Source organism: Limulus polyphemus, unplaced genomic scaffold (genome assembly GCF_000517525.1).
Source record: "Limulus polyphemus unplaced genomic scaffold, Limulus_polyphemus-2.1.2 Scaffold631, whole genome shotgun sequence".
NCBI classification, from domain to species: domain Eukaryota; kingdom Metazoa; phylum Arthropoda; class Merostomata; order Xiphosura; family Limulidae; genus Limulus; species Limulus polyphemus.
In genome coordinates, this window is record NW_013666241.1 from 42345 (window position 1) to 59054 (window position 16710).

At 31.6% G+C, this 16710-nt stretch overlaps 1 protein-coding gene across 3 annotated transcripts in view; it reads left to right on the top strand.

The window, feature by feature from the left end:
- LOC106459576 overlaps window positions 1-16710 on the top strand; it is a 48246-nt gene that overhangs the window by 24939 nt on the left and 6597 nt on the right. For 2 of the 3 annotated variants that reach the window (XM_022386085.1, XM_022386086.1), the window contains exons 6-12: window positions 1385-1474; window positions 2027-2125; window positions 5108-5257; window positions 8810-11368; window positions 13134-13271; window positions 13786-13896; window positions 14493-16601. In XM_022386085.1, coding sequence (XP_022241793.1) covers window positions 1385-1474; window positions 2027-2125; window positions 5108-5257; window positions 8810-11368; window positions 13134-13271; window positions 13786-13896; window positions 14493-16601 — 5256 coding nt within the window. The remainder of the gene's footprint in view (window positions 1-1384; window positions 1475-2026; window positions 2126-5107; window positions 5258-8809; window positions 11369-13133; window positions 13272-13785; window positions 13897-14492; window positions 16602-16710) is intronic. The other variant, XM_022386087.1, reaches the window with a different exon arrangement.

The window sequence follows — 16710 nt, forward strand, 5'->3', positions numbered from 1 at the left end:
TATATATGTGTCACACGTAGTTATACTATATTATATACAAGTAGTAATACTTCTTACTATATATATATATATATATATATATATATATATACACTATATTTTGTATATTCTAAAATTAAATTGCCAAGTGGAATTTATAGATTTGAAGTTCTATATAAATATATCATCAGGCCACGCTGTCCTTGAACTAAAAGTTATTACTTTGTCTCCTTTCAGAATTGTTAAACCTTTATCAATAGCTTAAATGCTTAATAAATATAAGTTGTTGGTGTTTTCTGCTTAGTGCTATCTACTATTTTGAAGGGTTTTTTAAATTTTAGTTGGACATGTCTAAATGTCATACAAGTTAACTACTTGAATTTTAATGTTTGTTAAAAAGCAGTAGCAGCCTGCTGCTTATAGTAATCACAGTATACTCACAAGATTTCAGATGTGTCCGTGATATCACTTGTGCAGCATGTGTAACATACCAAAACATGTTTAATGTATTCCCAGTGCAACCACAGATACTTCTCTTTCAAAGCCATTGACAGCTACTTAACATGAGACAGATGTTAATATAAACTGGTTGTCACTATATTTCACAACTGTTGTGACATTTGGATTTATGAGGGCCCTTTTCACAATGAAGACAGAGTACAAAAACTGTTTTCACAAGTAATGTTTTTATTTTCAAGACCATACAAGATACATACCTCAGTATGTTAATATAAATTGGTGGTCACTATATTTCACAACTGTTGTGACATTTGGATTTATGAGGGCCCTTTTCACAATGAAGACAAAGTACAAAAACTGTTTTCATAAGTAATGTTTTTATTTTCAAGACCATACAAGATACATACCTCAGTATGTTAATATAAATTGGTGGTCACTATATATCACAACTGTTGTGATATTTGGATTTATGAGGGCCCTTTTCACAATGAAGACAAAGTACAAAAACTGTTTTCACAAGTAATGTTTTATTTTCAAGACATTACAAGATACATACCTGCTTTTAGCACACATACCAACTTATTAATGATAAGTCCACGTGGTAAAACATCAGGATCATTGATAATTCACAGTTTATAAGCCAGTAAAAACACTTACCAAAAACAGTATGGTTCATCATACATTAAATATAAATATAAACATTATTACACAAGACAGATGTTATATTGAAGCAAAAAAGTAAGTAACCTTGCAATATTATTAGTGATATTTTATATACTTCCATAATGAAGGAATTTTTTCTTTTCAGTACAAAAAATAAACTTAATTGAAAGCTATGTTAGAATGCTTTTCTTTTGGTTGTGTAAATAACACTCATTGTACATTTATATACATACATATATGTTTCTTTGCATGTTTAAAGTTTTAAAGTATTATTTAACCGTAGGGCTTACAAGAAGAATGTGGAAAACTACAATGCAGAGTCCAGGATCTGGAACAGCAGAACAAAGCTTTAACTGTCTTGTTTAAACGACAGGTATTTATATTCCAGAGTTCAATAGTTGAAAAGAAACAAAGACTAATTGATAGTACATCCATTAAACAAAAAATATTCTTAGAAGTTTCTTGAATAAATTAAAAACATATAACTGTTTCCACTTCTTACCAAGGAAACACAAGCATATACATTTTGAAACAATAAAGGTATAAAATAATTATTATTATTATTTTTTTTTTCTACAGAGTTTGGTTCCCAAGTGCTAGGAAAAATAATTATACTTAGGTCTGCGGTAGTTTTTTTTCTATTTATCATTTTGCAATTAAAATGTGTGTTTGTGTGTGTATATATATATGTGTGTGTGTGTGTGTGTATTTTAGCATATTTCTTTACCTTGCTGATATATTGGTAACTGAACTGCCGAATGGGGTTTTACGTTTTCCATAGAACTAGTAATTAATAGCACACTGAATTCATAAAATCATTTCAGTTAAACAAAGCCTGAACTGGCAATTATAGCAACCCCTTTTCTTGTTGAAGACTTCAAAAGTAAAAGGTTTGTCTTATGTATAAAACCTCCTCCTTTTATAGCTATATCATCAGGATTTGCTGCAGAAATCGTGTCCTACATCCACTACCTCACCTGATCAAGAAGACACTGTTGACATGATTTTAGCTGGCAGATTGCAGGTTAGTCCAATTCTTGCACTGTGTATTATTTAAATATATCTAGTTATGGCCATGATGTTTGATTAACATGCTATGTAGAAGCAGAGATAAGATAATGATTTGGTATTTTCACCTGTTGGTGAATTGGTTATTTAGATCAATAAGGCTAGAAGCGGAAATATAATATGATGATCTGGTATTTTCACCTGTTGGTGAATTGGTTATTTAGATCAATATGGCTAGAAGTGGATATAATATGATGATCTGGTACTTTCTTATGTTGGTGAATTAGTTACAGAGATCAATAAGACTACACTAGACATTGGTTATTGGGTGGCTTGTATGTCTTCTTGAGGATTGGACTGCTACTAACTGGAATTTTCTATCACCAGAAAAAAATTTTAAAGGTTTGGGCAAAACATTTAATATGGTTATACAAGATTTCAATTGCATTTTGAAGGTCAGTTTAGATTTATCCATTGAGATGTATATTAGTAGTTAAGTAATTCTTAATTGGAAGAAATGTGAGTATTCGCAGTTTGACAACAAAGTTGTTGTACTAAGTTAACCTTAAATCTATACATTATTAGATATAATACAAATGATTTCATGTTGTAAATTAATAGCCAATATATATAAGTTAAGCTATTTATTATTCTTAATAAGCTAACTCATGAGGGTTGATCATATGAGGTCCAAAATGTATATTAATTTACATTTATGTGTTTAATTTGACACATCCACTAGACATATTTGCGACACTAGATGTTTCTGTTAATTCAGCAATACTTTTAGCTTAACATCGTCTAGCACTTCATTATTATTTTGTGTACAATCCTAATTCCAGTCATTAAAATGTTTTTTTTACTCAACGTGAACCAAAATCTGTGTTATTCAACATCTTTTTTAGAAAAAGAGAAAGCAATATATCAAAAACTTTCTAAGTATAACAGTTATTAAAAATATAATATAAAGGTGTCAACAATATTATAAATGATTTAAAAATAATTTGTTAAAAAAATGTAATAGTCATTTTAAGATAGCATGTTTGAAAATAATATTTTGAACTGTGATATGAGCCACAGACATGTGGAGAATTTTATCTCAGCAATATAAACAATTCAGGTGTGCTTAGTCTAAATTGCTACATAACTAGCATTGTGCTTTATGAATTGCTAAAATGGCAGTTAGCACTAAGTCTAAACAATAAGTGAATGCTAATAAATTACTTACTTATGCAGATTTTTTCCATTCAGTGAGTTTCTGTAAGACTTTCTTGAGATGTGTATATTTTATAGTTTTAGCAACTGATTTCTAGAACTTATTGTGTAATTTCTGTTATTTATTCTGGGTCATAGTACTATTCTTATTTCTAGAAAACTAGTCTAACATAACACCACACCTTTACAAAAATTAATCAGCAAATGTTTATATAACATTGATTAGCATAAAACAATGTATAAATCAATAATTCCATAAAATGTATAAGTTGAATTTCATGGAAACTTGTCCATCATCATCCAACCCAACTGACAAGTTCTGGTATTGAAACAAAAAGGCCTTTTTGACAGTGACATGTTGGAAACAATAGATCGATCTGTAATGCTGCTTTTACCCAAACCTGGTTTAGAATTCAAAATGGACAAACAAAGAGGAATATAAAAAAAAAATATTGACAGCTTATGTGATTTAAGAATATTGTGTTAATTATTTTAAAAAATGTGTAAAACATAACTTAATTAGAAGTGCTTGATTAAAGTATTTTCAAAAGGTTTTTAATGTTAAATTGATATACTGATTATTAGCATACTTTAAATAAAAAAATATGTACCATAAGCATATGATTGAAAAAAAAATTGTCTCAGAATCAAAATTTGGTATTAATATTAACATTTACTTCTAGCAGGTAAACTCTGTTGCAGCTTTATATCAATTAAGTTGCTTCCAGGGTTATATATATATATATATATTTCTAAAATTTTTTTTTTCTTGTGCAGCACAGTAATAGTATTTTGTGGAAATTAAAGCCTAACATGTTTTTACATTCATGCTTTCATGTCACACTTTTACAAATTGTAATCAAAGAAGTAATACATAAACCAAGTAAACAAGTTTTGAGTATTTCTTGCATTAGTAAACTGCTTAGGATGATACATTATACAGATATTAACTTTTGATTTATCTTTATTTACATTATTATTTGAAATATGGCAGCAGTAAAGTAAATACAGTGCTTGTCTATGTTATATTGAAATGATTTTGGATCCTCACAGTGTCATTACAGTCCATATCACTGTGTCAATTTCTTTTCTGTCTGATGATCCTGCAGTGTAGATTCCATTGCCAAAGGCTCCTTTATAAGACTGTCATGTCCAAATCATAACACTCCATGCATTTCTTTGTTTTCCAATGCCATTAAGTACAAGGGTTATCCCTGTCTGTGAAATTCTAAATCTCTGATTTGAACACATCTTTATTATTTGAGTGTATGAACATTTTGAATTGTAAAGGGCTGTCATGTATCCTTCCCAAAAGTGATAGTTTTATTTTGCATCACACTACCCATGAAATGACAAACAAGTGAAAATGTAGTTGTGATACATGCTGCTTTTCTGCAGCTTTAATTTGTCTGTGGTTGTATCATGACTAGTTGATTTACGTGTTCAAAATTGTTTGAACATAATGTACTAAACCCTCTGTAATGAAATTTTAAATTTTTTGTCATAAAGGAACATCTCGAATTACATACAGCTTTAATAAAACATGTTTTTTTGGGGGTGGAGAGACTTAGCAAGGTAAATTAGATTACAGTGTGACATTTTATGGAAAATTTGGGGTTTTGCTCTCTAGAGCGTAAGAGTTTCAGTTGAGTAATAAATTCTAAGCAATTGATGCCATTTTAACAATATCAGTGTTTGTGCATGCTAGCAGGATTTTAACCAAGAGATGTGTAATAATGGTGTGACAATATTATATACATTTATGTTGTTTTTTTTTATATAGAATCTGGAGTTAGGACAATCTAATCAGAGCCCAAACAGGAGAACTGGTCGATTCTCGCCCAGCCGCACTAGTCGTTCTGAAGATAGTACAGACTCATTGGCTAGTATATGTAGTGACTACTCAGTCAAGAGTGGAAACAGTGGAAGAAACGTATGTATCTTAACTAAAAATAAGAGACTTAAAAATGGAATATACACCTAAATTCCAACCACCCTGGGACAATAGCTAACATTCAAATACTTACCAAATTTATTGGTTTTTCCTGGACTTTGTACAGAGCCATATCATAAACATTTTCTCCCACTGTTATTACTTTAGACAATTCTTGTTGCAACTACTGTTCTGTTAGTAAGCCAATAAATCCTCTCCCACTGTGTTCTTAGAATTGGTATTATGATAAAGTATATGAGAAAATTTTGGTAATTGCACCGCATGAGCTTATTTGCTGTTGACAGTGTCAGGTAAACATTCTAATGGCAGAATCAGTGATTCATTACTTTATGTTCAGTATGTTTCTACTTCAGACACCAATAGTAAAATAAAATAGATGTAAAAAGGTTAGAAGTAGAAACTCTCCGAAGTACTTTAGAACTGCTGAAGAAAAACATTTGATATTTATTTAGAATGTTTTAGAGATCTCACAAATGAAATTTTAGAATTTTCAGATTAAGAAAAATATTTTTAATGTTACATAAAAATCACTTTGCATCTGGAACAGTCGACATCCTGATTCCATATGTTCACGGACAAGCTTTTAGTAAAAATACTTAATTAAAAACTCTTGTCTACTAAAGACTTATAATGTTTACTAAAAGCTTTAGAAATTTTATGAAGACACAAAATGTGTCAAAAGTTATAGTGTGGAACTCTGATGGTTACATGATTCACATAATCCACTGAGGCAGTAGTGAAAGGATTATACTCTAAAAACAAAAACTCAAAGATGTACTGTTCAAGCGTCCTCTTAAACTTCTTTAAATTAATATCATCTACCTCATATGAAAACAACCTGTTCCAAAGGCCAACCGCCCTTATAGAAAAATAAAGCTGTCTTAGCTCAAGATGTCTATTACCTGCCAAAATTTGTATTTATGTCCCCTAGTCTTACAATTCTCACAATTAAATAAGATGAAAGATAATGCATCAAGACTATCAATTCCCTTAACAATCTTAAGCACTTCAATCAGATTCTGTTTAACTTTTTCTCAAGAGAAAACAATTTCAGAGATCTTAATCTGTCCACGTATGACAATCTTTCCATTCCAGGTATCATCCTAGTAGCCCTCCTTTGAACCTTTTCCAACATTCAATGTCCTTTCTAAGGTAAGGAGCCCACGATGAAACACAGCACTCCAAATGTGGTCTAACCCACGACCAATACAATGATATTATAACCTCTTCAGAATTGTATTCCACATTTCTGTAGATGCAATGTAAAATCCTATTTGCCCTGCCACAAACAACAACACTGATCAACTAGAAGACAAAGATAATTTTCTTCCATAACACTGTCAAGGCTATTCCCATCAAAAGTATACTTATAATTGAAATTGTGATATTCCACATACATTATCTTGTATTTATTATAGATAAATGCCATCTGCCATTTATTCACCAAACTTGCCAAATACTCCAAATTCTTTTATAAAGCACTAGTATTCCTCATACAGTCAAAACATACAAAATATTAATATAATCAGCAACTTTAAATAATTCATTGAATTGCTTGTTTTAATTTAATAAACTGCATTTTTATGTTCTTTTATTCTAAATTTCAGATTTCTCTATGTTTTCCCAATATAACTTAAACCACAATTACATGAAATTTTAAACTTAGAATAAGAGAACTTAAAAATGCAGTTGATAAATTGAAAACAAGAGATTCAGCCTTGGCTGAAGATATGGCAACCTCTTCACATGTCATTGATTGGGACAATGTGAAATTACTTAAATTAGTGAATTTAAAGAATGAATTAAATATAAGAGTTGAGAAATTGTTAAAACAAAATGATGAGTTCGAATAGAGATTTAGGTGGTGCCACGGAAGTGAATTTTTGGAATTCTATGTTGTAAATAGCACCACTGTACATTATTCTAATTGTGCACATACATTTTCTCTAGAGTATAAATAAACCTCATGTGTTCTTCTTTGTATCTTGAAGATGGTAGATTATGTTGTCCACCTAAACATGTGGAGCATGTATTTTCTTTTAGTATTATATAAAGAAAGTTATTAAGCACATGGAACCATTGGTATTGTGATTTTATTGAGCTGAATTCTTTATCTCACTGTACAGTTTCTCATTAATTTCATCAGTTTCATCTGGTGTGTAGTAACAAGTTCCAACTAAATGCTTTTTTCTCTTATTACCAGTAACTGAAACTCAAACTGATTCAACGTCATTGCTATTAGCTTTGATATCCTAAATTTGAACATAATGTGACTCAATAACAATTATCAGGTATACTTTTGATGTTATCTTTCTTTCTAAAGAAATCAAAAGACCTAACTCCCGCGGAAAATTGTTCTTCCTCATATCATAGTGCCACCTCCAGCAGCTTATACTTTCAGGACAACATAAGCAGGGTCAAGTGCCTTCTCAATATGTTCACTCCTCCATCAGGACAGAGAAAGAAATGTACTCACCAGATCACATAACACATTTGTAGATAGATATTCATTGCCATAGTTTGTGTTCTGAGCACCACTGTTACTGTGCTTTCCAGATTCTATTAGAAATAAGTAGATTTTGTACTGGTCACCAGCTTATGTATATGTACTGATAATGTTCTTTGCTTTATTGTGGTGGGAAATAGTCAAATACTGATAACTATATTTTTAAAGGCATTCATTATTTAAGACAGACTGACATCTGTTGTACACCCCCTCCAGTTATTTTTCCCCCTTTTATCTGTCACCTAGGCTTCCAAGAGAACTTATATAACCTATTAAAGCTTATCTATTGAAAGTGGTCCTTTTTTTAGGAAATGATGTAATAAAACCTTTTGTTTTTTCAAACAACCTAAACTACATGTGTTATTATGTTTTCATAAAAATATGTTAAGAGCTGGACTTTGCAGAAGAGGAAAAAGTTATTTACTGTAAATAAATTTATAACATAAATCTGGTAAATTGGTAAGTATTCCTTGGGAAAAAATAAAAAAACCTAATTTGGTTCATGTTACAAAACTGGTTATTTGTCAAAAAATTAGCTATGAAAAGCTATATTTTTCTGGAAAATGAGAATATGAAAACCTATATTTTCATGTGACTGCCTCTCTCTTGTTTTTTGTAACTGAACTGAGAGGACTGGTCACCACCATTTGTCTGTGGCAGACATATTTTCTTTCAAGTCCCACTTTTGATAGACTGATTGACAGATGCTTTTGAACATCCAATCAAAGAAATAGTAAATAATCTATGTTAAAGACATTTTTGCAAGGTAGACATCCACTTTCATGTCCTTTTGAATATCATCAGAATCACTACCTTGCATTTGTAGTAATGTTCTATAAATGTGTACGAGTAAAATTAGAATGGCAAGTTAGTGCATGTAAAATGTTATAAACATGTTAATAAGGTAAAGTTAAGAAAAGTATGAAACTACGTGACAATTTTTTTCTTTTGCAATGAAGGTTTGTATAACAAGTGTCTCTAACATTGAAGAACATTATAAAAATCTTCAGATTTTATTGTTACAGGTTGTATCATATCCAGGACTTCCCAGAATGAGCTCGCCTCCTCAGTGGCTGCAAAACCATTCTTCTAAAATAGGATATATTGCAAAACCGTCAATTTCAAGTACAAGTGTTTTAGCAAAATCCTTGATAACAAGTACCACTCATGATCTTCATAATACATCTATGATGAAAGATTGGTCTGATCTCGTTCCCCAACCTTCATATCAAGACTGTTACAACAGAGACGAAGTTTGTAATTATGCTTTTCAGGCAGAACAGATGGAATTAAGAGAAATCCATAAACTTAAGTCTCGTGATGTTAAACATGTGTTAGAAGATAAAGCTCCGAAACTATTAAAGAGTGATATAGCAAATTCTAGTTTTTTATTGGATAATTGCAGAAATGAAATAGAGCAGGTGGAGTATAGTCAAAACAGTCAGAGGTTATGTGTTAATTCTGAGAGTCTTGATACCATAGAAACCCCCTCTGAAAATCATTTAACTTCAGAAAATATTCCTTATCTCTCTTATTCCCAGAAGTTAGTAGTACCAAAAGAGTACAATATTCAATACGTTTCAAATACAAGTCCTGGTGTACAAGTTACTGCTGCTCAAAATGCTGAACTTTATTGCAGCTCATCAATAAACAAATATACTTCTTGTCTTTCACATCTTCAGTATAATTATCCTGCTGTAATGTCTAGTAAGTTAGTCTCATCACATAATGATACCTATAAGTCAGAGCCTAGCATTCCACAACCCACTACCATAAATATAACTCCTCAGTTTCATTGTGATACTCCACACAGTTTTAGTTTCCCTGCCTTAGGATACACACTTAACAATACTTGTGGAAATGTTTATGAAGAAATGGATTTACCCACTTTCTTGACTGAAAAATCAAACAGATCAAGGTTTTCTGAAAGTTCAGAATACTTGGCTTCTCCAGGTAAAAACAGTCTCCTTGAAAATTGGTACACAGGTGGAAGTAGCTCAATGATAAATTACCTAGGAGAAGAATGCACCAATACTGTGATTCGAAGAGGTCAGGGAGACCGTGAGACAATAGGCAATACAGAATATTGTGGTGAGCTTGAAAATTCACACAATATCAACTTTTCAAGATTTAAAACAGAACTCCAATCTAACTCTTATGAACTTTCTTCAACTCCACACTTTCCATCTATAAAAAAATGTCTAAAGATTGACAAGGCATTAAAGCAAGATTCAAAAGCAATGGACCAACCAAACATAACCAATCGGACACCTGAGAAACAATGTTCCACGTCTTCCAGCACTGATATCGTATTAACAAAACATGGTGGAAAGGATGACGGTTATTCCACAATGTCCAGTGATGTACAAACAGAAATAAATGCAAACAAAACCTCATCTGAAATGAAACCAGACCCAGCAGTATACTCAGAATCAGGTCATCAAAACCCTGGAATCAGTACAGTAGATTTAGATTCCATAATGGTGTCATCATCTGACAGTGGTTTAGGATTACTCCAAGGTTCGCAGAGTCAAAGACATCTATCAGAAAACACCGAAGATGGATGTTTGGGTTTTGAACAAGACTCTGATAGTTTACAAATTCAAAGTGAAAAGCTTGTCTCCTCAGACAAGAATTCATCAATTAGACTTTCACCTAAAGGTGATGATGATGAAGATGGGGTGCATTTTGATAGTGGTCTTGGAGACTCACCCTTAATTCATCAATTCTCATCCTTCAGTGAACTAGATGAGAATTCTCCACAGTCTAACCAGTCACAATTTGACCCTAACAGTAATAAAATTCTACGTCTGCTTACACCTCAGGGATTTAAGGTTGGGAGAAACGATACAAGATGGGTAGCTATGTCAGACCAGTTATCTACAGCTTGCCAAGTTGAAACTGCAGAAAAAGCTACTTCAATTGACCTGCAATATTTAGCAGTGGATCTTCTTAGCGACAGTAGTTTCTCTGTGTCTTCTATTGGAAGTGATAGTCGATCCATAACATCAAAAGGTCAGGTGATGAAAAAAGAAAAGAAGTTAGTACACAGAGAAACTCAGGTAGAACTTAACCAATCTTCTGGTTCAGATTCTTCTTTTGGAACTCAAAACAGATGTACCAGTCAAAAAGAAACAAATTGTATTTCTAGTACAGAAGAAGAATGTATTCAGAAAGCACATGGCAAAAATAATAACTATCAAAATTCACACTGCAACTTATATCCAATTTCTAATTATTTTCAAAATTGTTTTTATCAGAAATGTCACCAAACCTGTTTAGAATGGCTTGTAGACCCAGTAGAACTCAGTTTTTCCAACATAAAAAGAGTTGCTTCGGACACATGCCTTTATGTCAAAGATCAGGCTGAGAGCATTCTGCAAGATCTTAAGAAGTTAGCTTTCGTTGATGGTCAAGAAAGGCTAAACTTCCGGCCACTTGAACGACACATGTCTGCTCAGAATATTTTTCGATCTCCTCCAGTCACTTCCTCACGTTTCCTGCCAGCTTTACAATGTCGAGTTTTGGTGAACCAAGGACAAGGTAACATGCAAGACAACGATCAGCTGATTTCTGCAGAAAAAGTGAGTGACTAAGCATTTTTTTTAAATACTTTTTAACTGGCTTTAATTTAATGAATGTAGTTACTTCATTTTTATTAAGTTTAAAAAGAAAATGATAGAAACATCTGTCACTGATACTTTAGCTATAACTATCACATTTCAGGTGATTTAGCTTACATTTGTCTCCTGCTGGCTCAACAGTAATCTTAAGGGATTATATACTAAAATCAATGTTTAGATTTCATTTTTTAGGAAAGTATTAAGACTAACTTATTCACTCTTACTAATTTCATAACTCCTCGTGAGCAAACATTTTTTACATCAGGGGAACTAAAAGTTTTCACCCAATTGAATGTTTTAGTAAAATATTGCATCCAATATTTATGATGTCAAAAATTTACAAGAAACTACTATAGTGCTAACTATAAGTATTGTTTATCGTCACATATATTACTGTTGTAGGTTTGTTTTACAGTGTATAATAATTGCAAGAAACCATTGCCTGCTATCAGCCATGACTGTTGTCAGATAAAGCATTACTGTATTTTGGTTTGCTGGTAATTTTTACAAAATATTTATTTTATAGAGAAAAGCATTGTTAGAAAGGCTTCTAAATGTATAACTTTGTGGAAGTTAACTAACATTAGACCTACTTTATAGAGAGAGAAAGTGTATTAGTTGCTTTTCACCTTCTCTGTTAAACTATAAATTCTCAAACTAATAAATATACTTGTAATACATCTGTAATGTGCCATTAAGGCTTAAGAGAATAATAATACACTGATAAGAATTCAGTAGTTTAAAAGTAATGTAATATCAAGATTTAAAATAGAAACAGTTATTTTCTGGTTTATGTGATTGCACTATGAAGATACTGATGAAAAATAAATAAAAATATTCTTCTTACGTAACTTTGACATAATTATAGAATATTGATAGAAACAATAAACACAGAAAGAACAAAAAACAACTTCCTAATTAGTTTCCCATAAATAAGAAATACTGCAACAGAAGGTTAGGTGATCTCACTATTGTACTAGAACAGAAAGTATCCCATGTAAGGTGATCTCACTATTGTACTAGAACAGAAAGTATCCTATGTAAGGTGATCTCACTATTGTACTAGAACACAAAGTATCCCATGTAAGGTGATCTCACTATTGTACTAGAACACAAAGTATCCCATGTAAGGTGATCTCACTATTGTACTAGAACACAAAGTATCCCAAGTATGGTGATCTAACTATTGTACTAGAACAGAAAGTATTCCATGTAAGGTGATCTCACTATTGTACTAGAACAGAAAGCATCCCATGTAAGGTGATCTCACTACTGTACTAGAACACAAATCATACCATGTAAGGTGATCTCACTATTGTACTAGAACACAAAGTATCCCATGTAAGGTGATCTCACTACTGTACTAGAACACAAAGCATCCCATGTAAGGTGATTTCACTATTGTACTAGAACACAATACAATAGTGAGATCACTTTACATGGGATACTTTCTGTTCTAGTACAATAGTGAGATCACCTTACATGGGATACTTTCTGTTCTAATACAATAGTGAGATCACCTTACATGGGATACTTTCTGTTCTAGTACAATAGTGAGATCACCTTACATGGGATACTTTCTGTTCTAGTACAATAGTGAGATCACCTTACTTGGGATACTTTCTGTTCTAGTACAATAGTGAGATCACCTTACTTGGGATACTTTCTGTTCTAGTACAAAACTGAGAATCATTAAAGTGGAAAAAAACTTATTTTTTCCTCTTAGCATGGTCAGCAATGGAACAAGCATGAACATGTACCCACACTTAGTGCATCTCTTACCTCTGTTCAGTCATCTGACTCAGAACATTGTAGCTGTGAAGAGTATGAGAAGCTTGGTGCAACTAGTTTAAAGTGCTCAAGAGTTTGTAATATTTTTGATTATGTCATACATTATACAGAGTCGTAAACACATAATGAAAATTTAGCTCAAAACATTTTTTCTAACAAATTTGTTTCACCTTCACATTTTACTCAAACTACTGTGGTATATGTACGTATACTGTTAATTTGATCAGTTTGAACTATATTCTGGTTATATTTGAAGATATTTAGTATTGAGAAAGCCAGGAAGTTAGTTGTATAGTTTAGTCTCACTCACAAAATATTCTACATAACTGATGTTTTTGTCATAAAACTAAGATAATATTTATAAAAAATGATTATCTCATGTTTCTGTTGTTTCTAAATCTAGCTGTGGAAAAAAATGTTTTATGTACATATGCATTATCTGAATGAATATAAAGGCAAAAAGACGTGATTTATTTATGTGAAAAGTTGAGTTTAACTGTTCCAGTAATGATTATTAAGCCAGTACTTGGTGTAGAAATTACATCCATCTTGTTTGCTGTAACTGTATTATTTTACACCTTGTCAAGGATTACGACTTGAGTTCTGGAAGTGAGGATGAGTGTTATTTACGTGACCATCAGGATTTTGTTCATCAGTGGCTCCAGCAAGATTGCTCCCAGCTACAAGAATCAATTAAGGTATTTTCTTTTTTTCTGTTTTAACATTTGTTATTTTGTTTCACTGATAAATTTTATTTATTTCTTCCTCTGATTATTGAATACGAGTTGCAGGAAGTGGTTCTGCTATGTTTCTTTTCTTTTTAACTGTATTATAAACTGTAAGTTTGTTTTCGGTAGAAAAAATGCAAGTTTGATTTTTGAATTGTGTGTTTTTTGAAATATTGTTTTAAACAAAATTTACTTCAAAAAATGAAAATGGCATGAAATTATGAATGTTTTAAAATTTCTTACATACTTAGAATTGAAGGTTTTAAATAACTTGATAAGTTTTAGAAAACATTGTTTTAACTAATCTTTATGAATTATGGTTTAAAAGATGTTTATGTTAGCAAAAGCATGTGTTTTAAATGCTAAGAAATTGTTTTGAACTATCACTATCAGGATATTCAAATTTTGTTTATGGAGGAGATATTATAATTTGTCTAAAATTGATGTATGCTTTATAATTTAATAATCATTTTTTAAGGTAAATCATTGAAACATAGTTTTGAAAGTGAATAGTATAAAATTAGTTTATATATGATATTATAGTAAGGTATCACCTTTAATTTTAGGATGTGTATACAGATAATGAAGAAATTGGCAAATGGACTTTTCAGTTGTCCTTGGAGGATGTCACTCAACCTGTTAATAAGTTTTGTGATAGTTGGTTTCAAATTCCTCTTTTCAAGGAACCCAGAAGGGAAACGTATCAAGGAAGAATACAAAAAGAAACCATTGCAGATGATCATTTCTTGAAAGATGCATGGAATTATGCTCTATTGTCAAGTGGTGTTTCTCAGCAAACAATACTTACGTCATTAGCTACATCTAAAAACAGCAGTGCTCCCAAACTGACCAACACTCCAAAACTGAAAGAAATTAATGAAGATATCATCAATTTCTCTTGTAATTATAAAAATATTAAAGACTCTTTGCAAAATATTTCACAAAGTACTAAGAAGTTTGGAGTTTTGTTTAATGGACATATCAATAGGAATGTGGACTCTTCAATGATTTTTCCAAGTTTTTCACTTCCAAATCTAAAATTTATCTTTTCAGACAGTTCTGAAAACCATCAACAAAACAAAACTGACAAATTAAGTGAATCTGAGCATTGTTTTTTTACTTATAAAGAAGAAATACAAGAGAGAGAACCTGATGGTGATGTAAATAAAGAAGAAAGGTATAATAACCAAAATTTGCACACTAACACTACAGAATTTATTAAGGACTTTTACAGATTGTATCCTCTGAGATCAATTAAAAGTCTGAGAGATTGTCCCAAAAGTTTACCTACATCTGAACAACCTAGCTCTTCAGAACAATTATTACAAAAACAGCCCACTAAAGATTTAAATGATTCTATATCCAAATTGCCCCTACAAAAACAGTCATCTAAAAATATAGATGATTTCTGTTCCAACTTGCTGCTACAAGAACAGTCCACTAAAGGTCTAGGTGATACTCTATCCAACTTGTCACAGCAAAAACAGTTCAGTAAAGATCTAGATGATTCTGTATCCAACTTATTGCAACAAAAACAGTTATCCAACCTGTCAGTTCAGAAACAGTCCATTGAAGATCTAGATACAATTGCTAAAACTGTTCCATTGCAAAATGTTGAATATGCATCTCATTCCAATAAAGATACTTCCATAGGAATAGAGAAAGATAAAGGCTATTCTGATTGTAGCTGCACAAAAATAACACCTTTAGAAACAGAAAACATAAAAAGGACAAAAACATCGTCACTGAAGGTAAAGGAACTGAAAGATTGTCTGCTTACAAAAGGAAATAATTCTGAAAATGTATCTAAAAAACAGCACAAGATTCCTACACAAAACCCCACAAGTGAAGCTGTTCCCAAGGATACAGATGCTCAGAGTCTTATCAGTGCCAAGGAGAAATTACTTAGACATGATAAAACTAAAATTCCAGTAAAATTTAAAAGTCCAGCTTATGAAAAAAGTCACAAAGATATTAGTTCAGTCATTCGTAATAATTCCTTTGCAAAACAAGATGTTCATAAAAGACAGAATATAAAGGCAAAAGATATCAGTATCAAGAAGTCGCAGTCTTCACAACAAATATTGAAAAACATCAGACGATCTCATCATCAATTGAGTGACAATGCAAGAAAAGATGGCAATGTGGAAAGTGGCAGGCCTCTTAAGAAATCTTATCATAATGAAAGAGAGATGGAAAAAGAAAGAAAAGATCAAAGGGTGTTTTTAAAAGAGAAAACAATAAGTGAGACTAACACAAATAGAAAAGATATGCATGGAAGATTGCGACACAGTAAACAATCTGTTGGAAAAGAATTTCAGCCAAAGAAAGAGCAAGAAAAGAGACAATTGGATAATTTCAAGGAATTGCCACTACCAAAAAATTCTGTAACATTGAACTTGGAAGAGGTGTTGAACTTAACTGTGGCAGATAAAATCCAGCATTTTAGCACTCTTCTTGCACAGACTGAGAAAGAAAGATTATCTCTTATTCTTCAGTCTGAGATACAATGTCCAAAAACATTTCAAGAACACTTTAGTACAGAATCTTCATTTGGAAGAGAGATTAATGCTTGTAATCAACAAAAAGAAGAATCACAAAATTCAGGGAATAAAGAAGGCTGTGAAACATCATGGATTCATGTAGAAGCTGATGTTGACCTCAGTGACCCCAAGGTAAAACATATTATTATAGTATTTTGGTACACTTGTGTATAAAAGTTAAAATCATAAATAATATTCAACGTTAAACTGGTACACAATTAAAAACATTTACTTTAGGCCT